Raw genomic sequence first — 25,199 nt, forward strand, 5'->3', positions numbered from 1 at the left:
GTGGACAAGAGTACAGTAGCATCAAGCTTAGAGGAGTTTAAGTTTTGGTGCAGATTTATATCAAGAAATCAGAAAATGGGGGGAAATCTAATGGGGTATGTTAGATTAATGTTAATCATTGAAGGATTAATCCTTGACTAGATTAAAGTTAGGGGAAGTTAGGATAATGTTTAAGGTTAGGATAAATACAGGCTAATTTTGGGTCAAGCGAATACTTAAGATGAACCTAAGCGAAGGTCCCCGTGTCTCTGGTTGGCTCACACTGGCTACAGGTTTTGTTGTTGTTGTTCTTTTTTGTTTTTGTTTTCTTTGTCTCTCCTCTTCCTCTCTGCCTGGGTGGAGCTCGTTACGGGCTCTCGCTATTGGCCCACGCACCTGTGTGATTGTCTCCACCTGCTGCTGATCTGGCTGATTTCCCCAGCTGCTATTTAAGGCAGTGGCACAGAGCAGCTCACCACTGGAATGTTGAACCTCCTGAGTTTGTGCTCTCGCCATTTTCAAAAGAATCCACTGTGTGTATTTTGTTGTGGAACTAACGTTGAATTCTGTTGAAGAACGTTCAACTAACATTGAAGAGGAAGCGTGTGTGTGTGGATCCCCCCCCCCCCCCCCCCCCTTCTCTCCCTGGAGCCCTGGACCCCCCCTCCCAACTCACTGTACATATATAGCACTGAGGTGATCCCTGTTGTAAATAAATAATCTCCTTTTGTTCTCATAGAAAGAACTGACTGCGCGTGAGTCCGTCCAGTAGCCATGACACTAAGTTGTGGTTCAAGTTAGGTTTAATTTAATGTTCGTATTAATCTTGGCTTTAACCAAAGCTTTGATTTAAGATTAGGATAAAGATGTACCCTAATAAATTAAGGTTAAAATCAGATTGAAAGGAAGGAATTGTTTGGATACAAAAAACTTAGAGTGAGATTAGTTTTAGGCCATGTGAAGATCAGAGTAAGTGTAAATTACTGTGCTGCTCTTTTTCTTGACTTGTCAAAGGCTTTTGATACAGTTAAGCATGCTATTTTATTAAATAGACTAAACAATATTGGTCTATCTGTAAATGCTCTAAGCTGGTTTTCAAATTACTTGTCAGCAAGAAAACAGTGTGTCCATGCTGCTGGGTCTTCTTCCTCTTTTCTCTCAGTATCCAAAGGAGTTCCGCAGGGCTCCATATTAGGGCCATTGCTATTTTCTCTTTACATAAACAACCTTTGTGATAATTTGTCAAATGCAGCCTTCCATCTTTATGCAGATGATACAATTATTTATTGTTCATCCCCTTAAGTAGCACAAACCCTGCAATTTCTGCAGTCTGCCTTTGATCATGTTCAGTCCCATTTAACTCAACTTAAGTTGGTGTTAAATCCAGAGAAATCCAAGTTCATGTTATTATCAAATGGCAAAAAGTTGTTAGCTACGTCTCCTAAGATTAAAACAATTCAAGGAACTGAAATTGAAATGGTCACATCTTACAAGTATCTAGGGATCATTATAGATCAGAATTTGTCATTTAAGACTCACATTCAAAGGCTTGTGTCGAAGTTAAAACTAGGTTACTTTTTTAGAAATCAATCCTGTTTCTCCCTCCAAGTGAGAAAACACTTGATTCATGCAACTTTTTTACCTTTATTGGATTATGGTGACCTGCTTTTTATGAATGCACCTGCCCACTACCTAAAGAGGTTGGATACTGTGTACCATTGTGCTTTACGTTTTGTTACTGGCTGTGGAAATCGTGTACATCATTGTTCTTTGCATATTCGCAGACTCTCCCATTGGTTGATCTTTATCTATAAATCTCTCCTTGGGCTGGTTCCATCTTATTTATATGTTTATATGTGTAAAAACCACAACCAATACAGCCTTCGTTCTCACAATATCATACAATTGATTGTCCCAAAACTCAGAACAGAATTGGGGAAAAATGCTTTTAAATACGCTGTCCCTGCTTCCTGGAATAATCTGCAGAAGGAACTGAAATTATCAGAATTGATTTGGAAGAGTTTAAGTCTGTCTTAAAGGAACGAGAGAATAACTCTTTTACTCAGTGTGATTGTTTTTAATGTCACTGTTAATTTGATATGTTATTGTATATTTTTCACATGTTGGTATGGGATATTGTATTTGTTTTAAATGTTATATACTTATGTGGTATGTGTATTTTGACTTTTGTTGCCATGATGCCAGGTCTCTCTTGGAAATGATATTTTTAATCTCAATGAGATGTTTTACCTGGATAAATAAAGGACTAATAAATAAGAAGATAAGCTAACTGAGTGTAAGATAATAACCTCACAATATGAAGCCTTTCAGGTAAAAAACATTGAGCAGCCTATTGTTAATTTTCAGACAGTTGTAATGTCTTCTGAAGCAATGGAGAAACGACTGCATGTGTTTGTTTTGGAAAGAGCTTCAGAACCTCAGCAGCTGCATTATTGGCTCTAATCAATAATGCAATTTGCTGTTATTAATGGCTTTCATAATCTTATCAATAATAAATCAGTTTCTTCAATAAATGATCCTAATCATTTACTCACACACACACACACACACACACACACACACACACACACACACACACACACAGAGTGATATATCCATCCTCCAAGACAGCTTATTTGTCTCTATTAAATATTTATTGGCTACACACACACACTTCCTGTTGTTACAAACTCCCCTAACCTGACCTTTGACCTTTACTGTGGCTGAGACAGATCACCTTACTGTCGAGTGAGGAGAAGGATAGAAATAGTAAAGGAAAAAGAAGATGATAATCAAAGGGGAATTTTAAAAAAATAAAATTTACAATAAATGAAATCAAAGCACAGTTTAAGTGTTTTGTTTTTTTTATTTCAATTCGACTAAGTGTACCTGTAATAAACATTGTACATTATCAGTGGCAGAATGTGATTTAAATACTTTAAATCTACTTGTACTAATTTGAACTCTACTTTTTTTACGTGCCATACTTGTTGGTGCCAGATACAGTGGGGCAAAAAAGTATTTAGTCAGCCACCGATTGTGCAAGTTCCCCCACTTAAAATGATGACAGAGGTCAGTAATTTGCACCAGAGGTACACTTCAACTGTGAGAGACAGAATGTGAAAAAAAAATCCATGAATTCACATGGTAGGATTTGTAAAGAATTTATTCTTAAATCTGGGTGGAAAATAAGTATTTGGTCACCTCAAACAAGGAAAATCTCTGGCTCTCACAGACCTGTAACGTCTTCTGTAAGAAGCTTTTCTGTCCCCCACTCGTTACCTGTATGAATGGCACCTGTTTGAACTCATCATCTGTATAAAAGACACCTGTCCACAGCCTCAAACAGTCAGACTCCAAACTCTGCCATGGCCAAGACCAAAGAGCTTTCGAAGGACACCAGGAAAAGTATTGTAGACCTGCACCAGACTGGGAAGAGTGAATCTACAATAGGCAAGCAGCTTGGTGTGAAAAAAATCAACTGTGGGAGCAATCATCAGAAAATGGAAGACATACAAGACCACTGATAATCTCCCTCGATCTGGGGCTCCATGCAAGATCTCATCCCGTGGGGTCAAAATGATCATGAGAACGGTGAGCAAAGATCCCAGAACCACACGGGGGGACCTGGTGAATGACCTGCAGAGAGCTGGGACCAAAGTAACAAAGGTCACCATCAGTAACACACTACAACGGCAGGGAATCAAATCCCGCAGTGCCAGACGTGTTCCGCTGCTGAAGCCAGTGCATGTCCAGGCCCGTCTGAAGTTTGCCAGAGAGCACATGGATGATACAGCAGAGGATTGGGAGAATGTCATGTGGTCAGATGAAACCAAAGTAGAACTTTTTGGTATAAACTCAACTCGTCGTGTTTGGAGGACGAAGAATACTGAGTTGCATCCCAAGAACACCATACCTACTGTGAAGCATGGGGGTGGAAACATCATGCTATGGGGCTGTTTTTCTACCAAGGGGACAGGACGACTGATCCGTGTTAAGGACAGAATGAATGGGGCCATGTATCGTGAGATTTTGAGCCAAAACCTCCTTCCATCAGTGAGAACTTTGAAGATGAAACGAGGCTGGGTCTTCCAACATGACAATGATCCAAAACACACCGCCCGGGCAACAAAGGAGTGGCTCCGTAAGAAGCATTTGAAAGTCCTGGAGTGGCCTAGCCAGTCTCCAGACCTCAACCCCATAGAAAATCTGTGGCGGGAGTTGAAAGTCCGTGTTGCTCGGCGACAGCCCCAAAACATCACTGCTCTCGAGAAGATCTGCATGGAGGAATGGGCCAAAATACCAGCTACTGTGTGTGCAAACCTGGTAAAGACCTATAGTAAACGTTTGACCTCTGTTATTGCCAACAAAGATTATGTTACAAAGTATTGAGTTGTATTTTTGTTATTGACCAAATACTTATTTTCCACCCTGATTTACGAATAAATTCTTTACAAATCCTACCATGTGGATTCATGGATTTTTTTTTTCCACATTCTGTCTCTCACAGTTGAAGTGTACCTCTGGTGCAAATTACTGACCTCTGTCATCATTTTAAGTGGGGGAACTTGCACAATCGGTGGCTGACTAAATACTTTTTTGCCCCACTGTAGGCTGATCTGGGATTTTACCACACAACCATCTTCAGTGTTTACAGAGAATGGTCTGACAAAGAGAAAATATCCACTGGATGGCTGTTCGCTGAGTGAAAATACCTTGTTGATGTCAAAGGTCAGTTGAGGTTAGACTGTTTTGAGCTGATAGGAAGGCAGCAGTAACTAAAACAACCTCTTGCTACAACCAAGGTATGCAGAAGAGCATCTCTGAATGCACAACACTTTGAACCATGAGGCAGATGGGCTAAAGCGATAGAAGACCACACCAGGTGTCACTCCTGTCAGCTAGAAACAGGAATCTGATTGTCATACGATCACTGATTTTCATACATATATTAAAAAAGAATATATAACAATGATGAAATCACAGTGGTTTCTTAGTTAGAACTTTTATAGCCTTGTATAAAATTGTAAAATTATGAGGTTGTGTAGTTTTTATTGGTTTGAGCGAACAACACTTCAGAAGAATGATGACTCTTTGGTATGCCCAACTCTCAGGCTGGAAACCACTCAACTGGCACCTCATGTTGGAGCAAGGCTAAATACAACAGCTACTGAAAATGAAAAGCCCAAAACAAAGCAAAACAAAAGTCCCAAAGTAACAGTCCTACAGGGGACTGGGACCCTGGATCCTGGATGAAAGTCAAGATTTTATGTCTTTTAATAATTCCAATAAAAGTTTTGCATAAATGGTATGCAAAAATGTGGCTTAATTTAAATTAAGAGTAAATGAAATCTAGTAAGAGTAAGATAAATCTAAAATTGGTTTATTCTTATCACAGGAGAGAGAGAGCTTGGGTTTAATCAAGGCCATGAAGGCTGGGATGAGGTTCAATTAATCCTAAAATGAAGACAGGTCAAAATTAGGTTCAGCTTAACATTAGGAAAGATTATGTTTAGGTTTGATTAAGCGTATGGATTGTTCAGATAAGGTTAGGTAAAGTTTAGGTTCATCCTGAGGTTAGGAAAGATTAGATTCAGGTTCAGTTAAGGTTTTCGAAAATGTTCATTTAAGGTTAGACTAAAAATAAGATTAAGGTAAAACAAATAATGCTTGATAGCCTTTCACGAATGATCTTTTAAGAAAGGCATACAATCTTCCCTGAAAAATATCATTTGAATGAATGAATATGGTCTTACCTTGAATTCAGTTACTTAGGAATCACTGGGATCTCTTTCTGCTAAAAACATAAACTGTTATTATTAATAACACTGCTACCAGTTTTGTGACTTCCACTTCTTCTGCAATACCTTTTATTAGAGGTACTATAACTGTGATACAAATAAGTTTTTTTAAACCTGCTCCCTCCGTGTCTACAGCTGAGCTGATCTGCATCCACCTCTCTGTGTGTTTCCGTGTGTGGGTTCACTCCTGATCCATGACGTCTAGCCTCTGCTCCCGTATTAGCCAAGCTGTTTATGCACGGCTGCACACACACAAACACACCTCTACAATCCGATACGACCAGCACAGTTGCACGCACTCACATTCTAATGCAGCTCCAAGAGCTAAGACAATAACATATTTCAAATCTACTGGAGAGTTGGGACAGTGTAAAAAATATATTTTACCTTAGAACTTGGTGAGCCTAACAAATACCAATTGAATTTCTTATGACTATAGTTATGATTAAGACACTCCTGTTCTAATTTGTAGTCATTTGCATTATGTTAAATGCTGGGGTAGATCACCCCTACATCCAACATCCATCCATCCATAGTCTCCTTCCACTTATCCAAGTCCAGGTCTTGGGTACAGTTGTCTCAGTAGACATCAAGACCCTGTCCCTGGTGACGACCTCTAACTCTTCTGGAGGGACTACAAAGCCAGCTGAAAAATATAACCTCTGCAGTAGAACATGTCCCAAATACCTCCTGTAGGAGGCATCCAGGAGGGATCGTGGTCATTTTGATGTGGAAGAGTGGTGGCTCTACTCCAAGCCCCTTCTCGGCGACCTTCTTCTCCTGTCTCCAAGGCTGAGTGTAAACATCTCCTGTTTCACCACATCCCATAGGTGCTCTATTGGATGAAGAAGACATTAAATATGGAGGTAATTTGAGTACAGGGAACTCATTTTCATGTTCATGAAATCAGTTTGAGATTATTTGAGCTTTATGATGTGTGTGGGAGCAACCATCAGAAGATGGATACACTTCATAAAGACATGGACATGGTCAGCAACAATAACTTCAAATATCCTTTCAGCAAAAAAAGCAGATCAAATCAGCCATTAATTTTAGCAATGGTGTATTTTTCTAGCTTGGTGCTCAAAAGGTATTGTATTTAGTTATTTTATTAATGCTGGATTAACAAACAGTCAGTCATTGTGCTAAAAACACATAGCAACTTAATATAAACATGAATTTCCCAAAATTTAATAACCATCTGGCTTTCCCACACCTTTATCCATTAGTTTAACATCAGGTTCTCTTTCTGCAACAGGCTGACTCAAGTCAACATCTGTCTCTTCAGTTACCACATTTGCTTCTCCTACAATGACACCTGGTTTCATCTATCACTTCAATAGTTCATATCATATTAATATGAACTATTATACTGATAAAAGTTTTTCTTTTTGTACAGCAGCCACAGACCAATTTTATTAATTCTGAAAAAGAGAATAATCTCCTAAAGAGTCTCCACAGGGAGGCAGCAATAGGTTATAGACTAGAGCGTTCCATCTGTTTTTCAGTTTCATAAAAACTCTGTGAAATCTCTGAAATGTAATTTAGAACTACATAAGTAATTAAATCTAAAAGAACTACTTATTTACATTAGGTAACTTCATTTTAACTATGACAAAAACTAGTTGTAACAACTACATAAGATTATTTTAGCATAAAAATAAAAACAAACAAACAAAAACATTGTTTCAAGTTAATGAACGCTAACTACAAAACAAGATATTGACGAGGGCAGAGATGCTTTATACATCTGGCCCTGCCTCTACAGTGAACTCTCAAGGACACTATTGGCCCTCACCCAGGGAAGTATTTAAAGTGTGCTGATGCCGTTTAAAAGCTGTATTCCTTCTATTCTTTTGTGTTTTTACAGAGAAGAGATGACACAAAGACGACTTGAAAGTGATGGTAATGGTGACATCATGATGTAGCTTCCAACATTCAGATTATCTTAAAATCCTTTATGTGTGTGTGTGTGTATATATATATATATATATATATATATATATATATATATATATATATATATATATATATATATATATATAATTTATAAAACCTTAAACAACATGCCCACATTAAATTATCTCATATCTCAATGAATTATATGTATAAATTTGCATCTAAATATGTTGTTAGTCACTTATTTACTTATTTTCTTAATGATATCATGAACCATTAATAGTTCCTGAGTAATTACATGGTATAAAAATGTTGTCATTAATCACATTGTATGTGATTTTATTAAGCACTACTGAACGATTTTTATCTCTGCTTATAAATCTTTCCATTCTGCAACAGCAAAGCTTTGAGAGCCTGATAACATTATTACATCAGCACTTACCCTGTTGACCAGAACATCTATAACCTAAATTAGCAAACCTTCTATTTAAGTAGAGATTTATAGAAAGAGGCCTGGCTAAGAAGTTATGTCTTTAATCGATGAAAAGGATAATTTTAATTTCTTTATGATAGAACAAAGGAATGTAGAAATGACAAAAAATATTAAAGGCTTTGTTGTTTGCTTGTCCATATTCTTGTATTTTTGGATAGCTATTAATCAGTAAATAATTAAGCAGTCATTTCAAGTATTAAAAAGAAAACACCAGCTTAAATTAGAGCTTCACAAAAATCAGGAAGAGCTGTCGTTCATTGGGGGGAAACATAAAGGAGACTAATGATATCCAGTGGAGGTGTGGCAATGCTCATTTTTGTCTGTTGATTTTAAAGTAGAGCTAAATGTGGCTGTGTGTTTGTATAGGTGTTTGTTTATTTCCATGTTTCAACTTTTTTGATTTACTGGGTATGAGTATTTGTAGGTGAAAGACTGTTGTGTGTGGGAAGGGCACAGAGTGGAGGCCAGACAGGTGAGCCCATTTACATCCACTTATCAAGGGCCTGAATTTGGGGATACTAAAGGTTTATTTGAAATGTTATTTTTCCAGGGAGGAATGATTGTGCAGCATACATCTTTAAAAAGCAAGTATTGTTGGGGGGGCTTTTCCATCCATAGGAGGTCAAAAGTACAAAGCATCTGGATGGTGCACATCAGATGCTTTTGATAGACATCAGTATTCAACATGATTTCTTGAGGTAGAGAAATTAATTAATCTATTTGATAATTAGAGGTGGGTTGCATGAATAAGAATCTGAAAGGGAGCATGACAAAGAGCATTGATATTTAAAGCATGCAAAGTGAAGGCTGATTCTCAAAGCAGATGGGCGAGAAGATGATTGGACTAGAGCAGGGGTCGGCAACCTGCGGCTCTTTAGTCCTTATAGTGCGGCTCGGCGTGGTTTGGGAAAATAAATTAGAAGTATTTAGCTGAAGTGTATTTTATTTATGTTAGTTCTTTTTTAACGTGTAGTTCTAAATTGTTAGATTATTGTGATATTGAAATATAAAAATATACATCTCTTTATTGACCACTTTTCACACATGGTTGCTGTACGCATACAGCCGACTGTAGCTTTGCAGCTCACAGCTCGACACACACCAACACAACAGCACAGATAGCACAGACGTTAAGCCGGTGAGGCGTGATTGCAGGTGCCGCTCAGGTGCGTCCTCATCCCCTGCAGCGGTGCTGCAGACCACGCCCCGCCACACACATTTATCAGGTAAGTGACTGCCTGTCTGTGAAAAGCGCTTAATAAATAAACTTTACTTACTTTAGTTGTTCATACAAAGCATAAAGGTAAAAAAAACAATATATACAGCGTTATCTGCATTTTAAATGTCAAAAAGTATTTGCGGCTCCCAGTGTTTTCTTTTGCGTGGAAACCGGGTCCAAGTGGCTCTTTGGGTGTTAAAGGTTGCTGACCCCTGGACTAGAGTAATGATGTCAGTACTGAGTTTGACAGCATGGGAAAGTGATAGTGGTGTAAAGCACTCCCTTATCAAACACACATTAACCCCTTTTATGCCCCTGAGCATTTTGACTGTCATTGCCTTACTTTTTGAAACATAATGAATGCAAGACCTAAAAACGGTGTACGGTCATGGTGACTTCACAAGTTAGACCCACCTTAAAGCAACTTCTGCTTTATTTTCTTTCTAGATGAGGATAATCTCATACTTGCAAGTGAGACTAAGCGGTAAATGAGGTGTCTGGAAAGTCAATCACTGCTGAGCAATCAATATTCACTAATTACTAAATTCCACTTTTAAATCAACCCCGGTGAACTTTCATTTCTCCCGTCACCACCAACTGGTCGGAGCACATAGCTGCCCCTCCCCGATCCTGGTTCTACTGGTGGTTTGACCTTAAGATGACAGTTGTTATGATTGGCAATATAGAAATAGATACAAACTGAACTAAAAATTGTTAAATTTAATAAAATTCAGTTGTACTTAATTTGTATTAATTCTCAGTTCATTTCATTGACAGTTGGACAGCAATTAAAACTAAAGTTTGTCTGTTTAAGTAGAACTAGCTGAGCTGGTTTGGTGATATGGTTGTTTGTTGTCTGGTATTCATTCTCAGAATATCAAACTCACCTGGATTCTTGTCTGACTGCAAACTTTAACTATCGGGAAAAATCTCTGAAAAAGTGAAAATGAAGCAGACACCACACCTATGGCTTTAAGCCTGATGCCCTCCAGATAAACACCTGCTGATGAAAGCCAAGCACAAAAGACTTCAATCAATTTTTTTTATCAATGCATCTTTTTCTCTTGGTGGACTAATAATACAGTAGTACTGTGTGAAAGCATTGAGCTACCTGTAGTTTCTTTATGTTTAGCTAGGAAAAAGGGAAATATGTGCATTGAATTGTGTGCAAACGTACATGGAAATAGACGATATACTGCAAAAAGAGTTTGCACAACTCTAATGCTCTTGAACATCAACACAGCCTGCAATATAAATGTCTCCAAGTAGTGTTCAGGAATATCTCTTCAAGCTTCTTGAAAGACATTCAAATCTCTTTTTTTGCCTTTTGTCCTGTTCTTTGTCATCACACTGCATTGGTAGTGTGTTAGGAATAATTGGGCCACATTTGGTAACAATTGCGTGGGAACGTTCTTATCCTGTGCAAGGAGTAAAACTAAAAATAGGCCACGACATAAAAATACTGTCAGATTTATGAAATTTTTGTTTTCACCCTCGTGCGTATGTCAATAAATCAGAATTGTTTGGAACCAACAGCCTTGTTGAATCTGTATACTGCCCCACAGCAATTTCTCTGTATACCGACACGTTTATTTCCAGGTGAAGCAAAGAAAGGGGTGAAATGAGAGACAAGATAAGACAAGAGATCATGGAATATGTTTCAATTGACAAATGCTTCATGGTCACAGCTGCAGTGATGCAGATGTCGCACCGGTCTGTTGTGGTGAAGACAGAGCTCAGTGTAAAAGTAAAGCTGTTGATTTACTGGTCGATACGTCCCCTGTGCTTTCCCTAAGTGATAGTATTTTGTTTTCCTTTATATGCCTTTTTAAAATATATAATTACAGGATCTGACCTACTTACTACTGTCACCAAGTGCTTGCTCATAGGGGGTTGTCTGCTTGTTGTTGTTTTTTCTCCACTCTGTTTTATAGGCTCTTTACCTTTCAATATAAAGCGTGTAAAGTATAAAGTGCCTTAAAAGGTTATTTTTGGCAATATGGAAATAAAATGAAATAAAATTTTTAAAAATTGAATTCAATTGATTTGTATTAACTCTCAACTCATCACACTGACAGTTTGTTAATAACTAAAACTAAAGTTTTTCTGTTTAAGTAGAACTAGCTGAGCTGGTTTGGTGATATGGTTGTTTGTCGTCTAGTATTCATTCTTAGAGTATCAAACTCATCTGGATTCATGTCTGACTGCATACTTTAACTATCGGGAAAAATCTCTGAAAAAGTGAAAATGAAGCAGACACCACACCTATGGCTTTAAAGCTTTTGCCCTCCAGATAAACACCTGCTGATGAAAGCCAAGCACAAAAGGCTTCAATTCAGTTTTTTTTAAATCAATGTATCTTTTTTTCCTCTTGGTGGACTAATAATACAGTAGTACTATGTGAAAGCATTGAGCTACCTGTAGTTTCTTTATGTTTAGCTAGGAAAAAGGGAAATATGTGCATTGAATTGTGTGCAAACGCAGCCTGCAATTTTTCTTATAATGTCTAGTTTTCAAAGCAGTTTTTTGTATGCTGGCTGCCTTTTGTCTTGTTCTTTAGGAATAATTGGGCCTCATTTGCTAACATTTGCATGGAAATGTTCCTACCCTGTGCAAAATAAAAAACAACACCTCCAGGTGAAGCAAAGAAAGTGGAAAATGTCTCTCTTTGAAAAAAACTTGCCCAACAAACTGTAGAAAACATTCCTTCTGAAACAGATTGTTGGACCACATTTTTGAAAGAAGGATGTCTTTTCAAAAACCTGTTTCACCAGAATTTTTTTCTCATTAAGTAGGTCAGAGTCTGTATCTTTGGGTCTTTAAAAGGCAGGAGGCTACAGAATTCTCTACTCTGTTTTCAGAGCCGAGCTGTTGCTTTCCAAACCTGCAACTGCTGTGATTCCTCCAATAACTGAGACGATGGCGAACAGTGAGTATAAAATATATATTTATATGTTTGAATTATCAATATATATAAATGACAGTACATTTAGAACAGATACAGTTTGTCTGAAATTACATAAAAGGTGGACATAAAGTCCAGATTTTACATTTTTGGTTAAAATGTTCATCAGTACAGAGGAGAGATCTTGGGGGTTCTGTCATGGTCTGAGGCTGCATTTTAGCCACTGATGTTAGCATTTTTGGAATTATGAAAAACAAACAAATGGCAGCCTGGCTGCCTCAGGAATTTAAACACGAGTCTCTAAAATTAAGTACTACTACTATTTTTAATAATAATAACAATATTAACTACAGTTATTGTTGTTATTGCCAAAACACTATAAACCATAAAATGCTCAGAATTACAATAAAAAGCATATAAAGAAAACAAAATATTATCACTTAGAGAAAGCACAGCCACCCTTTGGAGGACTTATTTCAGCCGCTACGCAAAGCTGGTGACCACTGGTCAGATCGACCAGTAAATCAACAGCTTTACTTTTACACTGAGCTCTCTCTTCACCACAACAGACCAGCACATGGTCACATGGTCACATCTGCATCACTGCAGCTGTGACCATGAAACATTTGTCAATTGAAACATATTCCATGATCTCTTATCTTATCTCAACAAGGCTGTTGGTTCCAAACAATTCTGATTTATTGACATACACACGAGGGTGAAAACAAAAATTTCATAAATCTGACAGTATTTTTATGTCGTGGCCTATTTTTAGTTTAGAAATTGGGGTGGGGCAGTGTACATATGTAACAAAGCTATTGGTTCCAAGCAATTTAAATTTACTGACATATGCACTGTGCTGAGAACAAAATATATGGGTACGCATGTTTCATAAATCTGATAGTATTTTTGTGTGCTGGGATTTTTTATATTTATTTTCATTTTTTGCACAGGGTAAGAATGTTAGCAAATGAGGCCCAATTATTCATAATGCACTACCAATGCAGTGTGATGACAAAGAACAGGACAAAAGGCAGCCAGCATACAAAAATGAGCTTGTCTTTCAAGAAGCTCGAAGAGATATTCCTGAACACTATTTGGAGACATTATAAAAAAGATTGCAGGCTGTGTTGATGTTCAAGGTCATTAGAGTTGTGCAAACTCTTTTTGCAGTATATCGTCTATTTCCATGTACGTTTGCACACAATTCAATGCACATATTTCCCTTTTTCCTAGCTAAACATAAAGAAACTACAGGTAGCTCAATGCTTTCACATAGTACTACTGTATTATTAGTCCACCAAGAGAAAAAGATGCATTAATAAAAAAAAAAAATTGATTGAAGCCTTTTGTGCTTGGTTTTCATCAGCAGGTGTTTATCTGGAGGGCATCAGGCTTAAAGCCATAGGTGTGGTGTCTGCTTCATTTTCACTTTTTCAGAGATTTTTCCTGACAGTTAAAGTTTGCAGTCAGACAAGAATCCAGATGAGTTTGATATTCTGTGAATGAATACCAGACAACAAACAACCATATCACCAAACCAGCCGTACACCAACTACTTAAGGTCAAACCACCAGTAGCACCAGGATCAGGGAGGGACAGCTATGTGCTCCGACCAGTTGGTGGTGACGGGAGAAATGAAAGTTCACCGGGGTTGATTTAAAAGTGGAATTTAGTAATTAGTGAATATTGATTGCTAATCATTGATTCTCTAAAAAAAAAAAAAAACATCTTGTTCTCACAGATGTTTGAAAATAGTTGAAAATTATTAACTCTTTTATAAACTTTCATTTTTTCACAGTTTTCAAAAGCCCTTAATATGTGAAAGGGGCACTAACAGGAAGTAAATAACAACTTAAAAAGAGGTCATTGCAGAGGAATTTATGATCAAAACTGAGATATTTGAGATAATTTGAATATTTTTGAATCCTAGAAGAGTTAAAAACAGTAAGATAGGAAACCTGTGACTCAAATGTCATCACTACCATTTCTGAATTATAACTTCCTGTAAAATTTCAAGCTTGCCAGTTAACAAAGGCTTTTCATGTCATACTTATAGTTGCTTTTGTGGCTCTCTAAGATAATTACATTTGTACTCATGTTGTGTTTTTTGTTGCAGGAATTAACAAGGTGAATTTTCACTGCGTGACTAACAACACTGCTCATCGCACCATTGAAATTACAAGAAAGCAGCTGATTGTTAGGCGTGGCCAGCCCTTCCTGCTGACCCTGGAAATGGTGCAGCCTTTCAGTGTCAGAGACACACTCCTGCTCACTGTGGAGACAGGTAGCCACTTGAACTGGTTTTAAAAGCCAGTTTTTCTGCCACGCTGTTTGTCATCACATCACATGCTTCAAAACATTAAAATAGTCCACTGATAAATAACTATTTACAATATAATGTTTAAAAGTTCTTAATATGGTAAAGTGTCCATACAGGAGTTAAATAACATTATATTTGAACTCAACAATTAACATAACACATTTGTAACTCTACAAAATCACCTGTTGATGTCCTCCAGCTTATTGGCAGTCTATTATGGTTAGGCTCTGGTTAACAACCATTGCCTAATCATAGTCCTCAGTGACCTGGTGGAAGTAAAGAGGTTAAGTAGAGTTTTTTGAAGAAAACAACAAAATAAAACTGATTGATCCCTGAAATGTAACAAGTGCTCTTCCCCACTTCTTCCTTACTTCAGGTTCTGCTCCATCAGAAAGACATGGAACACGTTCTCAGTTTGGTAACCCGTCTGCCAAATATACCAGTGATGCCAAGGCAATATGGAAGTATGAGATTGACAGGAGTGCTGTCCTGGAGAGGGGCATTGTGGCTCTCTCTGTGACCCCACCAACTGACGCTCCTGTGGGGAAATACTCCCTGTCTGCAATGACACATGGTGAAACAAGAAATCTGGGAACTTTGGTGGTGCTCTTCAACCCCTGGTGCTCTGGTAAGAAGCAAAGTTTTAGTCCTGATAAGTAAAACAAAAGAAAAAGAAAAAAGACAGACAATCTGTAACTAATAGAAGTTATTATCTATAGATAGAGGTTTTTGTTGTGTTTTTGATATATGAACTTACCATAAAAGCTGAGTCATTCTGCTAATAAATTTGCTAAGGATGCTTGCATTATATTTGCATGTGTCTGCAGATGACTGGGTGTATCTTCCCGATGACAGAGAAAGACAAGAATATGTGATGAATGAAGAGGGAACCGTCTACACAGGAACATCACACTACATAGGTTCACAGCCCTGGATCTTTGGACAGGTCAGCACCAGAGTGCTGCCATGCTTATGCTGCCATATTTGGCCAGTATTCTGAAGGTTACGCAAAATTGAATGTTAGTTACAACAAAGTGATTTATATGAGAAACAGGAAGATTAGCTAGTCAATTATCTGTCAGTTTTGTACTTTCCCTAAACCTGTAACAATTAGTAATATGAGTGAAGCAAGAAAGCTGAAAATATATTTGGAAATTAGCTGAAGCACATAGTCATGTGAAAACTTCAAAGGACTGTATACAGCATAATGAAAAACTTAAGTAAATCCAATGATTTGACAGCTTCTAGAACCTACTTTAACAGCAATACACAGAGTTTTGTTTTCTGCATGGCTTTATGACTTTCTTAACCCACTGTACTGACAGTTGATATGAGGTTTTTGTGCTAATATGTTCTGTTTGGTTTTTCTCCAAAGATCGTTCTGGCCAAACATTTGCACTTTGGTATCATCTGTCTTCTTCTTCCAGAAGTCTTGTGATTTGTTGAGCTGCACTGCGATGTTGTTTTGAGAGAAAAGAGGCTTTCTCCTGGCAGCTCAGACTTGTTCACTCTTTTTCTAATTGTACTGTAGAGAACATCAAGATGTAACATGCTAACTGAGGCCTGTAGAATACCTCTGGGATTTTTCCAGGTATCCTGAGTATTGGATGGTCTGATCTTAGGGTGAATTTTCAGCAACATAAAGTTATAAGAATATAACCAGATAATTATTTAGAGAAACCAAAATCATTAAAACCAGAAGAAAGTAAATGGTAAATGGCCTGTATTTATATAGCGCTTTACTAGTCCCTAAGGACCCCAAAGCGCTTTACATATCCAGTCATCCACCCATTCACGCACACATTCACACACTGGTGATGGCAAGCTACATTGTAGCCACAGCCACCCTGGGGCGCACTGACAGAGGCGAGGCTGCCGGACACTGGCGCCACCGGGCCCTCTGACCACCACCAGTAGGCTACGGGTGAAGTGTCTTGCCCAAGGACACAACGACCGAGACTGTCCAAGCCGGGGCTCAAACCGGCAACCTTCCGATTACAAGGCGAACTCCCAACTCTTGAGCCACAATCGCCACAATCAGTAGAATAATTGAATTTGATTGTTTTGTGTTTTTTCACTTTTTAAAATCATTTTAGGCTCTTTATCTTCCTATTTAAAGGGCTTTGAGACAGTTTTTGTTATGATTTGACGCTAGATTTTTTAAGACTTGATTTGAATTTGAATATGACATAAATACACTAAAAAACCTGGTCTGCGCTTCCACAGGCCCCCGCTGGTTTAGAGACTTATTCCTCATGAAGAAAGCAAGACAATGACGGAACCGGGTTTTACATGCTAGCAAGGGAGGCTGTTGGAACCAGGCTCTTGGAGCTAAACGCTCCTCACCTGTCTCCTAGCCAGCATCAAATAAACAGCCTTCCTTGCTGCCTTTCATTGAAAACAGTTACAGTACACACAAGCACCACCCATTGTAAAAGCCCCCTATGGTTCTAAAAGATAAGGCACTATGTGTGTGCACGTGTAAGCACGTGTGTGTATGTGTGTGTATGCATGTGAGTGTGTGTGTTTGTGTTTGGGGGTGCGTTTGTGTGACCTCCTGCTTATCAAAAGGGTAATAAAAGCAGGAAGCTTACTAACCAAGAAAACAAAACCCTCACATAGATGTCCCTATAATAAAACACTACAGCCTCACCCACCATTTAACAGGCTGGAGAGGTGGTCAGAGACAAAGGAATGTCTTTGATCATACAGTTTGAACTAAGACTTACAAATTTAAATAACACAATGACAACATTTAATAATTTGACTCTAACATGATGTTGTGACTTTTCTGCTGATTACAGGTGACTTCTTTTATCAGACTAACAATATTGATGTTTCCATGATGCAGTCACTGGAAGGCAATTGTCAATAATTTTCGATGTAAAAGTTAAAATTATTGATGTTGGTCCAAAATAGTAATTATACAGCAATACGCACCAGTAGCATATTCTGTTAGAAATCCACATTACTTTTATTTTTCTACAAGAGAATTAAGAACGTTAAAGTGTGCTGTTTAATTTGAAGAATATTTGATACACCGTGTCATGACAAAAGTGGCCTTTGAGCTTTTGACTGGTCACAAATTCATGACAAAGATCCCTAAGCTTACAGCCAGATTAATAATACATTCTTTCCTGCAATTGGTATTGTAGCTCTAACTTGTGCTTCTTACCCAGTTCGAGGAGGAAATGGTTGACATTTGTCTCAAGATATTGGATGCCAACCTCAAACACAGAAAAGACCCAGCTGGTGACACCTCTGCTCGTTGTAACCCCGTCTATGTTAGCCGTGTGATCAGTGCCATGGTAGGACCTAAATTCACGTGCATTACAATTTACATTTAACACTTCATTTAAAAACTTACAAGTTAAGTTTTTAATGCTACCTGTTGTAACAATAATAATAATAATATAAACCAAATTTACTCTTGTGCAACCAATGGATGAGCAAGAATGGAGCATTTGTCTGATTTGCAGCTCAATTCCAATGATGATGAAGGTGTACTAGTGGGACGCTGGGATGGAAACTATAATGATGGATGCAGCCCCACCTGCTGGACTAGTAGTGTTAGCATCCTTCAGCGCTGGTTTCAAAACCGCTGCTATCCTGTCAAGTACGGACAGTGCTGGGTGTTCGCTGCTGTAATGTGTACAGGTACTGTGGTTACTGTGTTGTTTTTGTGTGGCAGAGTATTGCCATGAACTTTAAGCAAGACCGAGACGTCATTTGACTTGATCATTTTGTTGTCTGTGATTTCAGTGATGCGATTCTTTGGTATTCCATGCCGTGTCGTCACCAACTTTCAATCTGCTCATGACTCAAACAATAGCCTCACTATTGATGAATATTATGATGACTATGGAGTCCGTAGCAAGGAGGCCTCTGAAAGTGTCTGGTAAGACATTCAGACAGTCAGTCAGATGTGCAAGTAAAATGAAAACTTTATTATTGTTTTCTTGCTGTTTGAGTTTTGAGGCCTGACTTGAAAAGGAACACGAACGTCTGTTAAAGTTACATATTGATAATACTAATGACATATTTTCACACAGACAGAGCTATTATATTATGCAATTTAAAAACCTCAGAGATATAAACTGGAAAGCTCACCTTTCTTGTGCAGGAACTTCCATGTGTGGGTGGAAGGATGGATGAAACGACCAGACCTCATGAAAGGTGGTATCTATGATGGCTGGCAGGTCTTGGATCCCACTCCACAGGAAAAAAGTGAAGGTAAAAACTATTTAGTTTTTATTTAGAAATGAATGCACTGAGACAGATGCACAAATGAATGATTCCAATGAGAAGTACAAACAATTATTTTGTTGGTTCTTTAAAAAAGTTTTTGTTAAATTTGTAAAAGTCCAGCTTTGCTTTTGCTGCTCCAGGTGTATTCTGCTGTGGTCCAGCCCCAGTCAACGCTATCCTACGTGGTGACACAGACGTCAAGTATGATGTACCATTTGTCTACGCTGAGGTCAACGCTGACATTGTCAAATGGATGGTCTGTACCAGTGTTATAAAATAACCAGCTGTATACTATACAGTCTGTCTATACAATCTGTATTTCTACCTTTTATCTGAAGAATTAACTCTTTCAGCTCTTTTAAACTCAGTTTTAACCTTAATCCTAACCTTAAAAGATCTGGTACCTACCATTTTTATCAAGTTTCCCTATTATATGTTATTGTTATTGACACGTCTTCCACAGAGGAAGCAGAATCAGGGGATGATGGAAATGACCTGTTCATCACCGGGAGTAAGGTCACTGAGGCAGTTAAACAACAACCTGGTGGCAGGGTCCCTGGGGTGGATGAGGTTCACCCTGAGTTCCCGAAGGTTCTGGATGTTGTAGGGCTGTTTTGGTCAACACGCCTCAACAATAGAGATCAGAGTACTTCTGGATTAACAGACTGGTGTGGTGGTTCCCATCATCAAGAAGGGGAGCAGAGGGTGTGCTACAACTGTAGAAGGATCACACTCCTCAGCCTCTGCTAGAAAGTCTATGCCAAGGTGCTGGAAAGGAGTGTCTGTCCGTTAGTTGAATCTCGGATACAGAAGGAAAAATATGTTTTTCATTCAATTCAATTCAATTTATACAGCAAGTTTAGTTACAGCACTTTCAGAAAGACATCTACTGTGATGAAGTCTACTCCCCACTGCTGTGTAATCAATTATTGTAAATTTAAACAGTGTTCAGGAAACACTGTTAAATGCTCAGTTTTTATGCCATATGTTAAAACAAGATCTAGAGTGTGATTAAAGTGGTGGGTTGGTTCTTTTACATTTTGAGAGAAACCAATTGAGTCTAATAACAGATTAAATGCCATGTTGAGGCTGTCATTTTTAGCATCTACATGGATGTTAAAATCACCCACAATAATTATTTTATCTGAGCTCAGAACTAAATTAGATATAAAGTCTGAGAAATCAGACAGAAACTCTGTGTAAGGCCCAGGTGGACGATAGATGATAACAAGTAAGACTGGTTTCTGAGTTTTACAGCTGGGGTGGACAATGTTAAGCATCAGGCTTTCAAATGAATTAAAAGTCTGTCTTGGTTTTTCGTTGATTAATAGGCTGGTGTGAAAAATTGCTGCCACACCGCCCCCTCGGCCTGTTCTTTGAGATATCCGGAAGTTAGAATGACTCGGGGTGTTGATTCATTTATTCAATTCATTTATTCAGTTCAATTATTAAGTCATGTACTAACAGAGACTTGGAGGAGAGAGACCTAATATTTAATAATCCACATTTCACTGTTTTACTCTTTGGTTCAGATGTGGATACTGTATTGTTCTTTCTTTGTAATTGTTTATGTTTAAGTTGTTTGTTGCTGGTTTTTAGTTTGTTTTTTGTCTGTTTGGGAGCTGACACAGTCTCTATGGAGATGGGTTTTTGGGGGGGTAGCAGGAGGAGAGAAGCTGCAGAGAGGCGTGTAAGACTGCAACTCTGCTTCCTGGTCCCAACTCTGGATAGTCATATTTTGAAGGGTTTAATAAATTTGTCCATATTTCTAGAAATGAGAGCTGCTCCATCCAAAGTGGGATGGATGCCGTCTCTCCTAACAAGACCAGGTTTCCTCTGGAAGGTTTGCCAATTATCTATGAAGCCCACATCGTTTCTGAGACACCACTCAGACAGCCAGCAATTTAAGGAGAACATGCGGCTAAATATGTCACTCCTGGTCTGATTGGGGAGGGGACCAGAGAAAACTACAATATTGGTTCAATATTGGTTTTAGTGACCTCTGATTGGCGTAACTGGGTGTCATTACTGCCGACGTGAATTATAATTTTACTGAATTTACGTTTACTCTTAGCCAGCAGTTTTAAATTTCCTCCAATGTCTCCTGCTCTGGCACCTGGAAGAAAAATGACTATGGTTGCCGGTGTCTCTAGCTTCATGCCTCAGAACAGAATCACCAATTACCAGAGTTTGACCACCTGTGGGTGTGTCGCTGAATCGGGAAAAGCAGGTAGACACATGAACAGCTTGGTGGTGTTCAGTGATCCTGGCCTCCAGACCTGCAAATTGGCTACATTTGTTACAAGTATCATTACTGCCAAGCAGTAACTAAACATCTGACACAATGAGCAGGAAAGTGCAGGAGGAACAGGTGAAGAGGCCATGCTGCTAGCGACTCGGCTACAAGCTAAGCAAGTGAAACCCTAAAGACACAGCGAGTGAATACTTGGACTCTAAATTGCTTCGAATGAAGCATGTGAAGATTGCACTATGAAATAAGATTTCTTTGATTAAATTGCTACGCAGATAAACTACACAAAAACACCACTGTGTGTTTGAACACAACACAATACTCTACTGCAGAGAGCGCGAACACCAAGTGACAGCGCCACCCAAAGCATCTCACAAGGTTCATCCCTGTCACGGAACACTAGAGCAGCTCTTTACCCTGTCTCGTTCCCATTGGGTGTTGGACAGCCAGTGTTGCCCTTTGTCACCAATTCTGTTCATAATTTTTATGCACAGAATTTCTAGGCTTAGCGAAGTGGCAGAAGGCTTCCACTTGGGCAGACTCAAAATTTAATCTCTGTTTTTTGAGGATGATGTGGTTCTGTTGGCTTCATCAGGTGGTTGCCTCCAGCTCACACTGGAGTGGTTCGCAGCCAAGTGTTAAGCAGCGGGTTAGGTTGCTGCCCCCTGCGAAAATGGATGGATGTTGTTGTTAATTGACAAGATGTAAGACCATTAAGGAGCCCAATGTTCACTCTATATTTCTCTTGGCTACCCCTTCAAACTCATTCAACATCCCAAATGCAAACAGAGATCACACTTACATCGTCTACAATTTAATGGCGATAACTTCAACACAAAAGTTATTCTGACTGACAAACATAAGTGCAGATTTACCAGTGGCTTTAGCTTATTAAATTATGCAGTCCTGCACAAAGTATTGACAATTTTCTGTTTTGATGTTACTTTTCTCAGATCAGTACTAACGGTTCAAAGAAGAAAATGTACACTGACTCCATGTCAGTGGGTCAGAGCATCTCTACCAAGGCTGTTGACTCCTGGAAAAGGGTTGATATCACTGACAGCTACAAGCACAGGGAAGGTAAAACAAACATACAATGCTCATTTGCATTGCTCGTGTCAACTGGACATCAATAGCTTTATTATTTGGATAACTGTTTGGTAACATTCTAGTAGAACTGCTAAAGGCAGTTTCAGTTCAAATGATCCCAGACAACACAAACAAGTTTCTTATGTTTCCTAGCTCAGTTTGCTTACGATCTTGAGTTTATCAGTATTTCTAGTTTAGGTTTTCTTGGTTTTTATTTGATCCTGTTCATGTTTTTGTCTTGTTTCTATGGCATATATATGCCATTTTGTCTTGTGTCTCTCTGTCCTTCCCTGTTTCCCCAGTTAGGTCAGTCTCTTCTTCTGTGGCATGTCTCTGTGTGGCACTCTGTCTCTTGTCCCTGGCTCTCTGCCCCTCTCTCTCCTCCCTCTGTTCCCTGGGTTTCATCTGTCTGCATCTCAGAGTGTGTGTTTCTCCTACTTCCTGTTTCAGTTTGTCACTCTCTTATCATGTGTGTTCAATGTTCAGCTGTGCTTTACCTGTCTCATTGGTGGATTGTGTTCAGTCGTGTTCACCATGTGTCTTCTCTCTGTCCCAAATCCCTCCATCCCCCCGTCGGTGATCTCCCTCATTCTTCAGCTGTGTGTTCTGCCTGCTTGTCTAGTTTCCAGTAACTCCCAGTTCAGTTTTGTACATTCTATAGTTAATCAGTAAAGCTGCTTTTTGAGTTTAGTTTTGCCTCCAAGAGTCTGCATTTTGGGTCCCCCAATCATGCCCGCTTCACACAGCACATGCCATATTTCCCTACAGGCAGCGCAGAGGAGAGAGCCATCTTCAAACGTGCAGTCAGAATGAACTCAAAAGAAGGTCAAGGTGACATAGAAGAGGCACCCCAGTATGTTGAGATGAAAATCAAAGAGGTAAAACTCAAAATACAAGACTGGGAAAACTTTGTATCATTACAACATGATATAAATACAAGAATGTGTTGATTTGGTCAAAATTCATAATGCACGACAAGTAAAAACAAACAAACAGTTGAAACAGTGTGAAATGGGATGGGGCCTTTAAGGAAATTATCTAAGAATTATCTAAGAATAGCAACTAGAAGCCTGGAAAGCTGCAGACTCATCACCATCCTGAATGAGGCCAATGACGGTGATATCATCTGCAAATTTTAGGAGTTTAACAGCCGAGTTCTTGGAGGCGCAGTCATTGATGTACAGCAGGAGCAATAGTGGTGAGAGGACCGAGTTTCAGAGGTGATCTCCCCCAGCCTCACTTGCTGCTTCCTGTCTGTCAGGAAGCTGGTGATCCACTGACAGGTAGCTGGTGACATGCTGAGCTGGGAGAGTTTGGAGGAGAGAAATTCAAGCACAATGGTATTAAAAGCCGAACTAAAGTAAACAAACAGGACCCTGGCATAAGTTCCTGGGCGGTCGAGATGTTGCAGGATGTTTGAGGCAAGGAGGGTGAAACTCCGTCTGGTACAGGGGCTTTCATGGACTTGGGGGTCAATGTCTGAAACAGTGTCGCGCATTGCAGGTACCAGTGGCAATAAAATCAAAACACTGCATCAAACGCTAGTATTTCCAGCACCGGTAATCATTAATTCTGCGGTTTTAATCCCTACTTGCATTTTATTTGCCCCAAAAACAGTTCTGTACAAAGACTTGACGAAAAGGCAACAAAAAGTATGAGGAGAAAAAAAAATCAAAGGATTGAAACGGCCTGTGTGCCACTCGTACCCACAATCCTTTGCGGTTTTACCCCTGAATGACGTCACATTTTCAATCTCTATAGAGATTGGAAATGTGACGTCATTCTGGGGTAAAACCGCAAAGGATTGTGGGAAGTCGTGGGAAGAGGTACTAGCGCACGCAGGTTTTCAATTGAAATCGGTTACACAGCGATAAAAAGAAGCAAAAAATAGCAAGAAGCTGTTGTATTATTATCTGCAATAGCCGGTCGCATGTCAGCCACGGGAAGCCGACAGGTAAAGAGATCAGTTGATATCGGATTACGTCATTGAAGAGAAATTGTTCAAGCCATGTTTCCGAAGTAACAAAGAGCCGACGGATGGCCATCAGCCCATCTGCCAGGTCTTTGTTTGCTTCCACAGGGGGTGGGGAGTGTCTGTAGTCGGTGATTTCCTGCAGGCCCCTCTACACTGACGCAGGGTTGTTGGCTGAGAGCCATTCTTTCAGCTTCTGGGAGTAGATCCTTTTGGCTGCTTTGATCTCCCTGGTCAGTGTGTTCCTGGCCTGCTTGTACAGGGCCCTGTCACCACTTCTGTAGGAGTCCTTCTTGGCCTTACGAAGATGTTGGAGTTTAGGAGTGAACCATGGTTTATTGTTGTATGTGCAAAAGGTCTTAGTTGGCACACACACACACACACACACACACACACACACACACACGCACACACACACACACATCTTCACAAAAACTGATGTATGATGTCACAGTGTCCGTCAGCTCATCCAGATGCTGAGATGCAGCTTCGAAAACAGTCCAATCAGTGCAGTCAAAACAGTCCTACAGTTCCTGCTTTGCTGCGTTAGTCCACTTCTTCACAGTTTTTAATACAGGCTTGGCATGTTTGAGTTGTTGCCTTTAAACTGCAATAAGATGGACCAGGCAGTGATCAGAATATCCCAAGGCTGCCTGGGGGACAGAGCGAAATCTGCCGGGCTTACAACTTCATCGGGTGGACCGTGAAGCGGAGCTCTCAGGGAAAACAAAGGGTGGTGGAGTCTGCTTCTACATCAACGAAGGTTGGTGTACTGATGTCGCAGTGTTACAGAAATACTGCTGCTCAAACCTGGAAACTTTTTTCATCAACTGCAAACCATTTTATTCACTGCAGGAGTTTTGTTCCTTCATGCTGGTTGGAGTTTGCATCCCTCCTCAGGCCAATGCAAACAACGCACTGGCTGACCAGATTACCACCCTTGAAAGAAAATTCCTGGATTCCTTCACAATTGTCCTTGGGGATTCTAACAGAGCAAATCTAAACCATGAACTTTCTAAA

General features: G+C 39.3%; 1 protein-coding gene across 1 annotated transcript in view; it reads left to right on the plus strand.

Annotated features, from left to right (window-relative positions):
• Nucleotides 1-25,199, plus strand: part of LOC146579249 (protein-glutamine gamma-glutamyltransferase 2-like) — a 35,723-nt gene that overhangs the window by 6,897 nt on the left and 3,627 nt on the right. The window contains exons 4-14 of the mRNA XM_085262732.1: nt 12,253-12,320; nt 14,416-14,583; nt 14,996-15,247; nt 15,447-15,565; nt 17,799-17,927; nt 18,099-18,276; nt 18,382-18,517; nt 18,743-18,852; nt 19,008-19,123; nt 22,072-22,198; nt 22,976-23,085. Coding sequence (XP_085118858.1) covers nt 12,311-12,320; nt 14,416-14,583; nt 14,996-15,247; nt 15,447-15,565; nt 17,799-17,927; nt 18,099-18,276; nt 18,382-18,517; nt 18,743-18,852; nt 19,008-19,123; nt 22,072-22,198; nt 22,976-23,085 — 1,455 coding nt within the window. The 5' untranslated portion in view covers nt 12,253-12,310. The remainder of the gene's footprint in view (nt 1-12,252; nt 12,321-14,415; nt 14,584-14,995; nt 15,248-15,446; nt 15,566-17,798; nt 17,928-18,098; nt 18,277-18,381; nt 18,518-18,742; nt 18,853-19,007; nt 19,124-22,071; nt 22,199-22,975; nt 23,086-25,199) is intronic.

This window comes from Mchenga conophoros, linkage group LG3 (assembly GCF_057382185.1).
Source record: "Mchenga conophoros isolate Kocher_MC1m ecotype Shallow Benthic linkage group LG3, M_conophoros_male_GT1.1, whole genome shotgun sequence".
NCBI lineage: Eukaryota > Metazoa > Chordata > Actinopteri > Cichliformes > Cichlidae > Mchenga > Mchenga conophoros.